The sequence below is a fragment of the Myotis brandtii genome, unplaced genomic scaffold (genome assembly GCF_000412655.1).
Source record: "Myotis brandtii unplaced genomic scaffold, ASM41265v1 scaffold257, whole genome shotgun sequence".
Classification (NCBI taxonomy): Eukaryota; Metazoa; Chordata; class Mammalia; order Chiroptera; family Vespertilionidae; genus Myotis; species Myotis brandtii.
Window position 1 is genome coordinate 1,156,970 of NW_005359757.1, and position 15,669 is coordinate 1,172,638.

General features: G+C 41.0%; 2 protein-coding genes across 7 annotated transcripts in view; one reads left to right on the plus strand and one right to left on the minus strand.

The window, feature by feature from the left end:
- The window catches only part of ST3GAL6 (ST3 beta-galactoside alpha-2,3-sialyltransferase 6), a 69,491-nt gene extending 60,079 nt beyond the window's left edge, over positions 1 to 9,412 (plus strand). For 4 of the 5 annotated variants that reach the window (XM_014541041.1, XM_005867976.2, XM_005867977.2 and 1 more), the window contains 2 exons: positions 2,819 to 2,971; positions 4,211 to 4,661. In XM_014541041.1, coding sequence (XP_014396527.1) covers positions 2,819 to 2,971; positions 4,211 to 4,297 — 240 coding nt within the window. In that variant the 3' untranslated portion in view covers positions 4,298 to 4,661. Of the gene's footprint in view, positions 1 to 2,818; positions 2,972 to 4,210; positions 4,662 to 9,228 lie in introns of those variants that run through there. The other variant, XM_005867975.2, reaches the window with a different exon arrangement.
- The window catches only part of DCBLD2 (discoidin, CUB and LCCL domain containing 2), a 75,123-nt gene continuing 65,613 nt past the window's right edge, over positions 6,160 to 15,669 (minus strand). The window contains exons 15-16 of one of the 2 annotated variants that reach the window (XR_001362443.1): positions 7,882 to 10,172; positions 6,160 to 7,681 (exon numbers count right to left, since the gene is read on the minus strand). Coding sequence is in view for 1 of the 2 variants with exons in the window: in XM_014541040.1 (XP_014396526.1) it covers positions 9,703 to 10,172 (470 nt within the window). In the remaining variant the exon portion in view is untranslated. Of the gene's footprint in view, positions 7,682 to 7,717; positions 10,173 to 15,669 lie in introns of those variants that run through there. The other variant, XM_014541040.1, reaches the window with a different exon arrangement.

The following is a 15,669-nucleotide window of genomic DNA, read 5'->3' on the forward strand; positions in this document are numbered from 1 at the left end:
GGGCTGAGAGGCAGGCTGTGTTCTGAGCAGCAGGACTAGTTTCAGGACAGTGCATGGCTTTCCGCTAAAAGGAGTGGTCTGAAGCAATCTGCCATAGAAATCCCACAGGAAAACCAGAGGAAAGGCGAGGAAGGACAGTAAGGTAGCCCAGAAATATTTCTGCAGTCACGAAGGAGACATGGGCACTAAATTCTCAGCAAATGGTAGTAACAGCAATATTGACAGTTCTTAAAACTCCCAGTTCTTTAGTTAAGAGAAATCTCATTGACTGTGACTTTTGCAGGCCTGTTTGTTTATAATCTAGAAAACAATGACTAGATCTGTACAGTGGCGGAGATGTTTTTCATTTGAAGCTTGAGTCACTTGTGTACATGCTATCACAGCTAAAGTGAGTGTTTTTCTTTCTCTTTTTGTACTCCCAAAGGGAAAGTCCCAAGAAACACACCTCATGTACCTTTTCTTTAAGCATGAGAAAAACAATTCTAAAGTATTACATGCTAAAAATGAAATAACTTACAAAGAAATATTTTGAAAAGGACATACTTCTCCTCCCTCAATAACTCACATTATCTCCCAAGATTTTTTGCTTTATGTCCTTCTAGGCTTTCCTATGCATTTAAAAACACATACACATTTTGTTTGTTCAATGTAATTGCAATGATACCATAGATAATAATGTTTTGCTATTTCCCCCTCCACCTAATTAATAATTCTTCTATTTAGAGACATTTAGGTTTGTATCTAGCTTCTTCTTCCATAAGTAACATAAAAATGCATGTGCTTAAAGGGGTTTTCTGCACACTTGTATGATTTCTATAGGATAGATGCCTGAAAGTGAAATTCCCAAGTCAAAAAACATAAATGTCTTATGTTTAAACCCCATTTCTTGGTATTGAGAGAAAAGCACAGATTCCTCGTAATTCTGAGGTGAAAAGGTAAGAGATAATTTTCCTAAGAAAGGTACGATCAGGTTTAACCTTTTTAAAAAAAAAAAAAGATTTTTTTTAAATTATTGATTTTTAGAGAAAGGGAGAGAAACATTGGTGTGAGAGCAAAACTTTGATTGGATGCCTCCTGCATGCCCCCTACTGTGGGGGGGGGGGGTCAAACCCTTAACCCATGTATGTGCCCTGACTGGGACTTGAACTAGCAACCTTTTGGTGCACAGGACACCACCAACTGAGCCACACCGGCCAGGGCATTACCTCTTTTACTTTAGGTGGCCTCCTAACTCCAAAAGCAGAGCAAGACCTTGGTTTTACTTAGAGATGGTAGTGGAACTAGTTGTAACTACGTTAAAGTTCTGGTAGGACATGGTGTCCCAGAAGCCAAATGAGGAGAGGACACAGCTGGATTTTAAAGGTCACCTGTGTCAGAGGCCATTCAGAGGTTGAGCACAAACAATAAACCCTGGTTCTGGAAACATGGAGGTCATATGAGTGAAGAATAAGAAAGGAAGAAAACCTGTTTGAAATGGATTAAAGAAAACATGGGACACAGCAACAGAGGCAAATCTCTAATAGGGTTTTGCTAGAAAAGGAAGCAGAAAAATGACTGGAACATAAGATCAAGGATATTTTTGTTTGTTTTTTTAAGATGTTTGCATGGTGAAGGAAATGATTCAGTAAAAGAAAATATTGATGATGAGGGCAGAAAGTGGGTAACTGTAGAAGCAAACTAGTTGAGAGATGTGGTATGGTGCCCTCGTGGAGAAGTTGGCTGTAGGTAGAAACAGGACATCTGATCCCTGTAAGAGAAGTGAATCCTGAAAATCTGGGTAAAGATGAAGGTAGATTTGGAGTTGGGAAGATGATGTAGTTTTTGTGTGATTGATCGTTTTCTTAGAAAAATGAGGATTCAATTGTTGAAGAAGAAAGGAGGTTAGGGCTGTTGGAGCATAGAGAGGTATAAAATTGTCATCTTGGAGAGCAGGAATGGAAATTCACTCGGGGGAACTTTGGTCATAAATGTAACAAGCAACCAGGCAAGTATGATGTTTTCTCATGCCCATTCTGCTGCTTGGGTGTGGCTTTATCCAGGATTAAGATTGTCAGGAGATAATATAGGTTCTGTGGGTGATAGGTGCAGGAGAATTGTCTGTCCCCATAAAGAAATTATTATAACGATGAAGTACTCTAAGGTGTGGTGAAAGGAAGTACATGGCATTAAGAGGTACAAGAGCCAGAAACCGTGATGGATCAGTGAGTTGGGTGACTCCTAGGTTTTAACCCAACCATTAACTTCCTTTTCCAGCACACGATGGTCACCATAGTGCCCGGGGCAAAGAAAAACTTACACAAACGTCTGTCAGGCTTTCTTTGCCTTCTGCTGTTTACTTGATTTTACTGTTTCTTTGATTGTTTTCTTTTCCTCAAAATCATAGTTAATCACATATAATGTCCGTGGGATCTGTGAAAAACATTTAACCAAAAGGAAATCTTGAATTGTTGATAAAACGTTGATATATTTTGTTTATTCCTTTGAAGGCCATCAATTTCGAATGCCAAGATCCTCCTGTCAAACAGCTGTTACAGCACTTTTCTTAGTAGTTGCACATGTGCAGGGGATGTAGAATCTGTTTGTAAATTATTGAGGATCCGGTTGAGACTGTGAGGACACTGTATATATCTGGAATCCTTGTTTTCTAGTCAGGTACTTACTAGTATAGTTTATCACTGCAGTTACTTGGTTAAAGTTAGTTAGCCTTTTCCTAGAACTAGTTGAATTATAAGATTCATAAGATTAGGCCTCCCAAATATGCCTTGGGAACAAATATCTCATTTGGATTTTTAAAGAAAAATTTTCCTTCTTTCCACAGAAACCCAAACACCCTACGACAGGAATTATTGCCATCACCTTGGCCTTTCACATATGTCACGAAGTCCACCTTGCTGGCTTTAGATACAACTTTTCTGACCTCCAGAGTCCTTTGCACTACTATGGGAATGCCACCATGTCCTTGATGAACAAGGTAATAGATTATTTGTTAAAGTCATTGATTTTTTAGAGTTGGAAAGCCTATTTTCTCTCTTCTCACTCTATCATTTTACATAGCGAAGAGCTTTTGAGAGATTGAGGGCTTAATAGGGGTTACAGAGCTACCAAAATCAAGTGCAGCGTTCTCTACTACAGCGATTCCCAATCTGTGGGCCTCAGACCCTTGGGAGAATCTGTTATTGTAAAGTACTGACAACCCATACAGGGACCAAGACTTATCTTAGATACTGTATCCTATTTGCACGATTTAAATATACACATAGCCTACTGTTGGAGATATTACACATTCACCTAAAAGCATTGCCATGTCCATAGTAATAATTTTCATGTATTTTTTTTCCAGTTAAGTAGACAAGGTCTATAACATTTTAACCCCATGAAAGAATCTTTATGGTCAGAAAGGTTGTCATCTTTGACACTAGCTCATGCTTCTCTTGAATTAGGGATCAGTGACAGTAGGTTGGATCCTTCATATTTTTATTTTTATTGACTGGGAGGAGTTTTCTATTTCCCAAATTCTAATTTAGATTAGTGGCACAGCACAAGTGACAGGATTAAAATGTTATCTGTACATTTTTAATACTGAAATATGATTTGCTATAATGTATATGGCTATATCCCATGAAATCCCAGGCCCCTGAAATTATCATCTCCGTGTTATGTCAGGGTAGATCTTGATACTGACTTGTTGTGTCTTCCCCACAACGTGTGACAGAGACTTTAGTTGCCGAGTTAGTTGCTGGGGACAGACTTCAGGCTCACTTCTTCTCAGCCCTAATTTCTCCTGCAGCACACTTGGCATTTTTAGTCCTCTAAAGAACCACACATTAAAACACCTTCCTAAAATTAGGATGCCTGTCATTAGAATAGAACAATTTTCTAAAACCTGCGTTCCTGGTGATGCATTTATTACAATGATCAACCCGTTTGGATTTACAATTTTGGTTTCTAGACTTCCACCACGACTCAGCAGACCAGGAGATGATGTGAGGGAGCCCCTTACCTATGTGCTGGGTTGAGTGGAAAGAGTGGGTTTTAGGGAAAGCTCTGGCATAACAGTGAGCAAAGACAAATAAATTAGAAAGGTTAACCCAAGTCCATGACACTTGTTATACTTGAAGTTTTCATTCAGAAGCTTTTCAGATACAGCACATTCTATTGCTGTTGTTGAGATCGGGATAAACAGTGATTTTAGTTTATTTTTATCTTTTAGAATGCATATCACAACGTGACTGCAGAGCAGCTCTTTTTGAAGGACATTATAGAAAAGAACTTTGTAATCAATTTGACTCAAGATTGATCCTACAGACAGAGAAGATAATGCTGACAGTATTAGTTTTATTTTTATACTGGCAATTTATAGTTTATTTTAAAAAACGTTGGATGTACTTGTCAAGAAATTATGTATATTAAGCCTGTCGCTGCCTGGTGATTTCATAACCACCAGCTTAATTTCTGTAAATATAATTTATGAAAACCAACATATACTGTTACTATGTCCGGGTAAAGTTGTAATTGCATTGTGTTTTTAAAAATATTTTTAGTTTTTTCATTTTAGACTTTTGAAAGGATGTGACTTCCTAATAAGGGGACTTAAGTTGACGGCAACAGATTTGAATGCAAAATGACATATTTGGCTACTATAAAATGGTGGGGAATTGGCATGTGGTTGTGTTTTGATGTGGCAAACTGGAAGCACGCCAGGTCTATATCTGGCTGACTTTAGTGTCTTTTTGTTCTAATTAAGGAACATGAAGTTTAAACCAGCTCTGAATACAGCAGTGTGGATGGTTATAGAAATCGAAGGTCATACTGGTATATTTAGGCTCCCCCCTTGCAATTAAGTAAACCACGATTATGAGTAATTAGGTAGAATGAAGATGGTATTTTTTTGTTTTTAAGTTTGTCTAGACGAGTAAATAACCAAAGAGTGTAATTACTAAAGTCTGGTGACTGCATTATGTTGAAGAAAATTTTTTAAAAAGTTTATACAAAGAAAGCTGAGTAAGACATGCTCAAGGAGAAAATTCTTAAACTTTGTTTTGCCTGGTTTAATTCATTAACTTTTAAAACTTTATTATTTGAAGTAAATTAGGAAAGATGAAAAAGACACAAGTAAATCCGTAGGAAGAGCCAAGGTGTTCTTGGATTTAGATGGTATTTTCATCTCTCATCTTCACATGGAAAGCTCACCTGACTAGGGTACTCCAGTGAAGAATCCTATGGATGCAAAGAAGCCAGTCCTACAACTGTGGTGACCTGGTCTCCCTTTCCAGTTTAATGAATATAACTAACGGCTATGGTGGGGTAGGGTAAGTGGTGAAGGAGAAAGGAAGAGAACAGAAGGTATAAGAATGATGGAATAAAAAGCTATCAGAAGAGGTATGAGTTGAAGAATTAGTACCGTTTTTAAAAAATATATATTTTTATTGATTTCAGAGAGGAAGGGAGAGGGACATAGAAACATCAATGATGAGAGAGAATCATTGATTGGCCGCCTCCTATTGGGACCTCAGCCTGCAACCTGGGCATGTGCCCTGACAGGGAATCGAACCTTCGACCTCCTGGTTCATAGGTTGATGCTCAACCACTGAGCTATGACCGGGCGAGAATTAGTATCTTTTGAATAATTATCACTGGGGACATTGATGTCATTGACAATCAACCTGCCTCTCTAAAGAAAGTGTAGAAAGGGTGGAATAGTAGACCAGAAACAGGAATAAATAAGGTACTTAGAAAGCAGGGTAGGGGAGAAAACTAGTAGTAGATTTAATCCAGATCTAGACATTAAATATGGATGATGTCCTGTTAATAGCATACGTTTGCACTGGACCAATTTCATCTGATTCTTCTAATAACGTTGAGGTGGAAAAGGCAGGAGCCATGCTGAAGTCCCCATGTTCAGTGACCTTTTCCTCCCACTGCACAGCCGGAGGCTGCAGCGGGGCTGCTGGAGTAACTCCGGCTTCAAAAAGGATACTGTGGCTACAGAAAAAATCAAAGTCAAAACCAATGGTGGCATTCCCTAATGTTACTGTGAATAGTATAACATTGGCCATTAAATTTTCTGATGTTCAAATTCAGGAATCTGGCATTTTGTGTAGTATAAGAGAAGGCTATAAACCTGAAGGTGGTTTTAGTTAAGCCAAAAAAAAAAAAATCTGAGCAAGACACATATATACAATTTATTAAAAACACATGAACACATTAAAATCTCACTATTTATACAATCTAAATTCTAGCAACATATACAAATACTGAGTGACTACAGTACATGCCGAGGTAAGAAAAGTACATTCTGGGAGAATTTCACTGACACTTAAGCCATTTTTGTTTCCAATATGTATTTCAATACATGTTTTGTTTCCACCCTTCCCAGTGTCAAAAAAAAAAAAGGAGAGAGAGAGATGAAGAGACTAGCCACAAGTTGGTGTGACTAAATGACCTAAAAAGTACTTTAATAACCATCCAACTCTTCAGATTTTGCAGTTTAGGGACTTCAAGTTCAGAACTGAAAGGCAAAGCAAATAGATAATTTGTTCTTCATTAATTTCTCTTAAAAAGGTCTGGAGAGCATAATCTGTTAGTTCTTTTTAATCATATCACCTGACATGGTGCTTTTATAGCCATCCTGCTCTCCAGGTGACAATGTGGAGTCAAGGCAAGTACCTGAAAGCTTTACCACTTTCCATACAATTAGAGCTGCATTCATATTTAGATGAGCTCACTTTCTGCTCCCTGCTGTGGGAGGAAGGGCAAGTACATACACAACGTCATAATTTCAATTACTGTATAAATCCTCTACTCGAACCATTTCGTCAGCAAACTAAACCCATTGTTCAATGCAAAGTGCAAATAGTGAAACATGAACTTAAATAACTGGACCAGACCCTGCATACAATAGGATCTATTTAGATTTACAGCTTTTAATAAAATATAAGTCAGCATTCACAATATCTTACCTCTAACTGTGCTGGTTCCTAAGATCAAGTAACAGCGAAGTCAGTGTAATTTTACAAAACATGTAATGGCCACACTTGCTGCACCACTGTCTGATTCTATTTTTATAATTGTATTAATAGGAAAAAAATTTAAACCAATAAACCACAGTGACTTAAGTCTTTTACATATTTCAAGCAAAGAATAAAAATTCGAGGACATTTTTGTAAAAAATGGTTACTTTTCACATTTTCAGTTGTTACTTGATTGTCTCCAAAGCTGTATATATATATATCAGACATATAAATGTAGTAAAAAAAACAAACAAAACCCAAACCCCAAAACTCTACTATGAAAACAAACTAAAAGTACAAAACCAGAACAACCCTTTATATCAGGCTCAGCTCTTCATTTTGAAAGTAAAATATATAAAAGTAGTAAAAACTAGATATTTGTAAGAATCATTGGCAATTCAAGGACAGCACAGTGGCATTTTGAATCAAGTCTTAAAACATGCATCATTTAAGAAAACATTTGCTTCTCAAAAAAAAAAAAAAAAAGGTTCCATGGGAAAAGGAGGTGCACACAGTTACACAAAAATAGCAAGCATCTTTGGGAAAACAAAATAGTTATTGAAAACATTTCTCTTAAAGCTTCAAAAAGGTATATGATTCTAGGAAAGGTATATTCTCTCTGTACTAAGGATGAATAAAAAAATAAAGCGATTGGTTTACTCTCTTCCCACCTGAAAGGGGAGGGCTGCATTAATACATGTGGAGGTGCACACAGTTACACAAAAATAGCAAGCATCTTTGGGAAAACAAAATAGTTATTGAAAACATTTCTCTTAAAGCTTCAAAAAGGTATATGATTCTAGGAAAGGTATATTCTCTCTGTACTAAGGATGAATAAAAAAATAAAGCGATTGGTTTACTCTCTTCCCACCTGAAAGGGGAGGGCTGCATTAATACATGTGCTTTACACATTCATATGTTCTAATAAAAGTTCAACACCTGTGCTTTTTGTTTCAAATATTTTGAAACAAAATATGGATTGGGTTTTCAATGAATAAAATTATGCTTCATAGTATGTATGGAAAAGGAAAAGCAAATGAAAATAAAACCAAGATCATACAAGGAGAGGGCGGGAGGCTGTAGAAATAAACAGTTCTATTTGGAAGCAATGTTTTAGATTACTGATATACTTGTGGAAGCAACAAAATGAAGACTGTTCACCTTCAAATTTAGCAAGTTCTGGCAACATCATAATCTGGTGGCCCAGGCCAACAGAAATGAGTAGGACCTGATGGAATGGAAAAGTACATTTCCATTAAGACTACAAATTAAAGTATATAGAAGGGATTTCAAATTTTAATCACATGGGCAGCTTATGTCGTGTTGCCAGTCTAAAGACTTTTAATCATGGTTTTTACATTCTAGACTGATAAACTACAGATGATTTCTATTTCACCCATCTAAACTTAGCTCTGTTCTGGGTAAATGGTAACAAGGTGCCCAGGGGAATAAAAAAAGACACATGAATAGCCACGTGTGAGGATGCTGTAACACCTCTTCCCTACGTGTGAGATAAAGAACTACTCACCTTCTCACACGGATGAGGCACAAACACACTGAGTTTATAGTTTGCTTTGGAAAACTAAAACACTAAAAAAACCCCAAAACATACCTTGAGATTAAAAAAAAAAAATCTACATATTTTAAAAGGGGGCAAATTCTGGTTATCTTTTTTAAAGGTAATTTACAGGACTTCTGAAGAATGATTTTGCCTTTGCTGTGATAAATAGAAATGGGGCATGTTTACAGCGTCTACTTGGAAGCCCTCAACTTTTCACAACCCTCCTAGAAAAAATCCCATTGCAAATAAAGTTGGAGGGGAGGAGTATCTCTTTCATCGCTTTTTTAGAGAGGATCTCTTTTATAGCTTTTTTAAATTGCAAAGTTCCTGTTTCCACAGTGAGAAGTAAACTTAAACACATTAGAGGATCTGAATTCATGAAGTTTGATAGAGCAAGTATAACCCACTGAAAAAACAAAACATTTTACAAACACAAGAACGGGCTGGCCATCAAGGCCCCAGGCGGAATAAGCAGAGACCAGGCCAAGTCATGTACCGCGGGTGTCAAAGCACCTGAGTGTCAAAAAGTGACAGTCACCCTGCTCATTAAATCGGAGTTTCTCACCTGTACTCTTCTTAAGGAAAAATGGATACGTGTGTATGACTGCAATCAAAACAATGATTATGTATCACTAATTATTATTTTTTTAAATCCAGAAAGGAATACAGGAATAGAAGAGGAGGAAATCATGATAGTACCCACCTTCACACAAAGCAGAATTTCAAGCCATTAGACATTTCAAGAACAGTACCATGCATTATTACCAGTCAGGCTTACAAAGCCTTATTGAGTTCATCAAATGTACCTGCAGCACTGGTAATAAATACTTACTTTCAGTGATTTTTAATTTCTTTGAAGTGCATAGTAGGGAGCTTTTTCTGTATTAAAAAATAGTGTTTTACAGTAGTAACAAACAGGATGTTCGAAATTTAACAGGCAAGCAGTAACTGCTACAACAACACTTCTAAAGCAAGATGGCAAGATTAGTAGTTTCCTGTACCTCGGTCATCACACGTCCCCCACTACATCCGTGACAGATATGTAATACATTCTATATATTACTACCACTAATAGGGAAAAAAAAAGGCCATGTGCTTTAAAACGATGCTTTGTAAAAAGCAGCATCACCTTCAAAGGATTTCTTTAAAAACATCACTGTCACCATCCCTCCCTGTTCCTGACACCTCCTGTGTGCTCTGTGGCACCTGGTACACCAATTCCTCTGGGGCATTTGGACCTGGCTTCCCACCTTTTGGGGTGTCATACTGGGCCCGGGCTGAGGAGCAGCTGTCAGTCCTGGCGAGAAGAGTGTTGTATGTTCCCACTAGAGGAGGAGGCTGGTTCCCTGTAGCTTTGAAAGTGGACGTTGAGGGTAGACCAACTGAAGCTGGGGTGTGCCCCGAGATATCCATGACAATGGGGGTTGCATACTCAGGCCCCGTAATTGGGAGTGGTTCGGCATAGGCGTGGTACACTTCTTGCATCGGGGAGTTGTAAGGATCTAGGTCAGCATAGCCTGTTTCTTTTCCTTCTTCTGGTTTGAAGGTCGACCTCTGATGAAGTGTGCCAACAATTCCTCCCACAAGCGGCTGGGCATACTCTGTGAGTATCACAAAGGACAACAGAAACGTTACCTCATTGATATGGGCCTCATATAATTTAGGGTGCAAGCTACAGACTTACACCAAAGCAAAAACTTCTCCATGGAACTTTTGTTGCTATCAACACAGACCCTGTAAGGACCAACTTCAAAAATTAAAATTAAAGATGTTATCTTGTGTATCATGGTAATAAGTTAATATGCCAGAACACCTCACTGTTCATGTTATTTTGCATCAAGAGTGTTTGTATATGTTCTTAAGATACATACAGTCTTTCACTCGAAAAGAAATTTTCCATTGTTGGAATAGTATTAGAATATAATTTCAGTTGTTTTTTCCCCCAAATATGAGGAAATGTTTACAATAAGTACAGGCCAGGTTAATGTGATAAATGCTGTCTCACTATATCTTTTTTTTTTTTTTTACAAATAATTCTGTTATTTATTTTGAATAAAAAGTTGGCCGCGATAACAATACTAGTGGCTCTGCGTACAAAACACAACACATTTGAGATTATTTCATCACATTTTTACAAAACTGCCGTTATGTACCGCACTTGATATTCACAGCAACTTTATTAGACTCTAAGGCAGGGGTGGGCAAACTTTTTGACTCGAGGGCCACAATGGGTTCTTAAACTGGACCGGAGGGCTGGAACAAAAGCATGGATGGAGTGTTTGTGTGAACTAATATAAATTCAAAGTAAACATCATTACATAAAAGGGTACGGTCTTTTTTTTTTTAGTTTTATTCATTTCAAACGGGCCAAATCCGGCCCTTGGGCCGTAGTTTGCCTACGGCTGCTCTAAGGACTAGAATCAGATGAGCAACAGGAGAAACAAAAATGGAGAAAAGCTAAAAACCAGTGGTGTTTCCTTAGCTAGAGAGCTGGCCGGCAGCTGACTGGTAAGGACAGAGGGTCTGTTACACCTTCTTTAGTAATAACAGGGCTACACATTGACAAACACCCTCCAAGATTTCTATTACATTTTCTCTATAACCTGCCCCACTTCAAACTTCCCCAGAAACCTCCTCCCTAATCCTATCTAATAAAAGAGAAACATGGTAATTAGCGTACGACCGCTACCCTTCCCACTGGCTAATCAGGGTGATATGCAAATTAACTGCCAACAAAGATGGCGGTTAATTTGCATATGTAGGCGCAATGCTGGGAGGTGAAAGGGGAAGAAGCCGCCTGCCACAGGTGATTGGAAACCCAAGTGGCAGCTAAGAGCCGGGTGGCAAGGCAAAAGTGGCCCTGGGCTCAAACGGAAGGAGGCGATGGTGGGGCCCCGCCCCCTGTGCGGCCAGGCCATTGGCATGGAGATCAGGCGGAACATGGGGATGACAGGGTCCCCCACCCCGTGTGCAGCCTGCTCCATGCACGGCCAGGCCATCGGCAGGCAGCTCAGGCTGAAGGAGGGGATGGTAGGGGCCCCCGCCCCGTGTGCAGCCCGCTCTGTGTGCAGCCAGGCCATCGGCTCAGAGCTCAGGTGGAAAGCGGCAAAGGCGGGGTCCCCGCCCCGTGTGCAGCCCGCTCCATGTGCGGCCAGGCCATCGGCGCGGATGTCAGGCTAAACAAGGGGATGGCAGGGTCCCCGCCCCATGTGCAGCCCGCTCCGTGTATGGCCAGGCCATCCACGCGGAGCTCAGGTGGAAAGCGGCGAAGGCGGGGTCCCCGCCCCGTGTGCAGCCGGCTCCATGTGCAGCCAGGCCATCGGGGCCGAGCTCAGGCTGAACAAGGGGATGGCAGGGCCCCCGCCCCGTGTGCAGCCCGCTCTGTGTTCAGCCCTTCCTGAGTGCAGCCCCAGCCATCCGCAGGGCTCAGAGGGAACATGGCAATGGCGTTGGCCCCGCCCCCTGTGCGCCCAGGCCATGGGAGTTGGGCTCAGGAGGCTCCACCAGCAAAGCAGGACTGTGGATTGGGAATGGGCACAAGGCAGACCTCCTGGTCCTTCCCCTCAGCCAGCAGGCTCCTATCAATCTTCAGTTTCTACTGAAAGGAATGTGGCGCCTCCACTGCCTGAGTTGAGAGGTTCCACCAGAGCAATAACAGCTGGACCAGTGCAAGGATGGAGGGAGGGAGGGAGGGGAAGGAGCAAGGGGGAAGCCCTGGTTCCCTGCTCCTCCTCTCTCAGGCATGGCCCTTGCTGCTGTTACAATAAAAGGAGTTGTGTTTTTCTAACTTTGTCTGGGTAAAGGAAACAAGTGTCTGTTGACTTCTGATCTTACTCTCTGAGCTTCCAGTTAATCCCTCTGGATGCATCATATCCGACCTCCAAAGGATCCGAGGGGCAGGATCAACCTTCGTTCCACAGTTGAGGAAACTGACCAATAAACACATGTGTCTCATGCCTCAGTGTCAACTCCCACAGAAATCTCTGGGTAATGACTCAGATTCTATATCTAAGGATATACTTTATTCTGTTTTCATGTTTAATTCAGCCCCAGGAATCAAATAATACAATAAAGAATAAAATGTGTTCAGAGGGCTCAGCATTGTATTCCCAGGGCCTTTGGTCCCACACAAACCGAAAAGCTCAGTTATCCTGAGATGAAAGGAAAGGAAAGAGAAACGTGAAAGGTTTCCCAGCTCAGTCACAGAGACATCTCATAACCACATATTAAGGACACGGCATTAACTTAGGGCTGGAAAGGACACAAATGGAATAGAATATGGAGCCACTTGGAGTGAGCAGGCCAGCAGGGGGGCAGTTGGGGGCAAGCAGGCCAGCAGGGGCTGGGAGCAGTTAGGGGCAAGCAGGCCAGCACAGGGGGTAGTTGGGGTGAGCACACTGGTACAGGGGGCAGTTGGGGCTGATCAGGCTGGCGGGGGGGGGCATTTGGGGGCGAGTAGGCTGGCGGCAGGAGGAAGTTGGGGGCAAGCAGGCTGGCAGGCAGAGTGGTTAGGGGCAATCAGGCAGGCAGGCAGGTGAGTGGTTAGGAGCCAGCAGTCCCAGATTGTGAGAGGGATGTCCGAATGCCAGTTTAGGCTCGATCCCTGTAAACCAGCAGTAGGACATCCTTCCAGGGGTCCCAGATTGGAGAGGGTGCAGGCCGGGCTGAGGGACACTCCCCCCAGCCCCCGAGTGCACAAATTTTTGTGCACCGGGCCACTAGTATGACATAAAAGCTCAGGACACTGGTGCATTATGTTCAGGAAAGGAAGGCTGAATGGTGCTGAGGATATGCACGGTCTGGTTCAGCCCAAGAAGCTCAGTTCAAACCCAAGAAAGAAGTCGACCCTCTTTAGTCATGAGGTTCTTTGCAGTTTTGAACACTCTGGGAAAAGTGAACCATGCTCCATCTTAAAGGGGCAGGAAGTTCCTCACTCACTCTACATACCACGAGCACCTTCCTTCCTGTGCAAGGCACTTACTTGCCCTTTGGTGCTGCTGGAGGTACCAAGACAGAACAGACAGTTCCTGCCCTTGAGGAGCTTACAATCTAATAATGAACACTATGTACATATGTGCAATTGAGAAAAGCAGCCATTTTTCTGGATGGTGGGATATTCCAAGCAAAATGTGTTGTTATTCTTTTTTAAAATATATTTTTATTAATTTCAGAGAAGAAGGGAAAGGGAGAGAGAGAAATATCAAGGATGAGAGAGAATCATTGATTGGTTGCCTCCTGCACACCCCCTACTGGGAATCGAGCCTGCAACCTGGGCACATGCACTTGACCGGAATCGAACCCGGGACCCTTCAGTCCACAGGCCGACCCTCTATCCACTGAGCCAAACCAGCTAGTGCTGTTATTCTTAAAGTTATCATTTAAACACGAAGCCTTATCGCACTACCTAATGAGATGGCAAACATTTTTTTTAAATCTTCCTTTTATAACCTTAAGTTTTTAGATGCCTGTTCTTTTTATTTCAAAAAATGTAATATGTAAACATACAAAAATTCAAAGTGGAACACAAAGATGCACAGGCATTGGGTAAACAAACTACATATCAGTACACACAACACAGACTTATTTTCTATACCAGTGATGGCGAACCTTTTGAGCTCGGTGTGTCAGCATTTTGAAAAACCCTAACTTAACTCTGGTGCCGTGTCACATATAGAAATTTTTTGATATTTGCAACCATAGTGAAACAAAGACTTATATTTTTGATATTTTATATATTTAAATGCCATTTAACGAAGAAAAATCAACCAAAAAAATGAGTTCGTGTGTCACCTGACACGTGTGTCATAGGTTCGCCATCACTGTTCTATACAGTGTTATTTTTGTATAAACAAGTTTGATATTCCCTTTCCTTTATACATTAAAGTACAAATCTAAGTCAGTTTTGAAAAGACTTAACTGATTTTTATATTCTATCTAATACCAAAACCAAAACCAAATACCCTAAACCCTCTCAGTCTGTTAGCCAAGTGACAAACTGATGAAGTCTGAAATGCCTCAAGGCCACCACAGCCTCTTACATCCTCTAATGTGACTACTTTGCAGGATCTTCCTGTGAAAATAACAGGATTTCATGATGGCGAAGTAAGCAATTCTTTACCTTATAAATACATATAAGATTCAGAGTTCTGAAATGTAACTCTCTCAACCCACTTACAGTATTTCAACCAGACAGCCTACACCCCTGCTTTGTCGGCACGAGAGTTCCACCTGTCCCTTTTCAACTCCCCCCAAGCCTGGAATGAATGGACAGACACCGTGTTGGCAACCCCGTAGTACTGCTCTAACTAAACTCACTCCCTAGGACCTCAGGTGGGGTGGTAAGTCTCCCCACCAGAGTAAAGTTATAACTCAGAGAAAAGGCAAGCTACGAAAAGCAGAGCCACCCAAACTGGATAAAGACTGGGGGAGAAATATTCATACACCAAAAGGAGTAACTTACCTTTAAGCAATTTCCCTGTTAAATTTGTTAATTTCACACCAAGTTTTCAGAAACAGCCCTGTCTTAAAACAAACTATCTGCACGTGGGAGGCCACAGCCCATCGACCAGCTAACAGTCCTCACACTGATGGACTGCAGTGCCCTGGGAACAAGCTCACAATCTCCCGAACACTCGTCTGTTTCATCGGGTGCTGAGGCTACAGTACTTGAGATCACTGGAAGCAACTCTACATCTGTAAGTCTGACTTCACTAAAGAACAGTCAAATTTCACGTGCTTTATAATCAGTTTGAATAGCGGAGATCATGTTAGCAGATGTGAAGACCTTAACTCCAAAAGCCCCTTTTAGCTTCAAGAAAGAACAGGCAAAGTTTAAAACTCTGAGACTTGAAACATAGTCTAAAACCATGGTTAAAGCTGCCAATGGATACTTCCACTAAAAACTAAAATGAAAACCACGTGAGTGGGTTAGACCCTTGAGGGGAAGGTGACTCTGGACACACTGCATTGCTAATCCACCAATACACAGAAGGGCGGCTTAAGCGCTTCCAGATACATTCACAACGAATGACCAAGCCAGGCAGAGGCTCGAAGCTGCCCATGCTGGGCTAACTATAAAGAGATTCATTTGTCTTACTG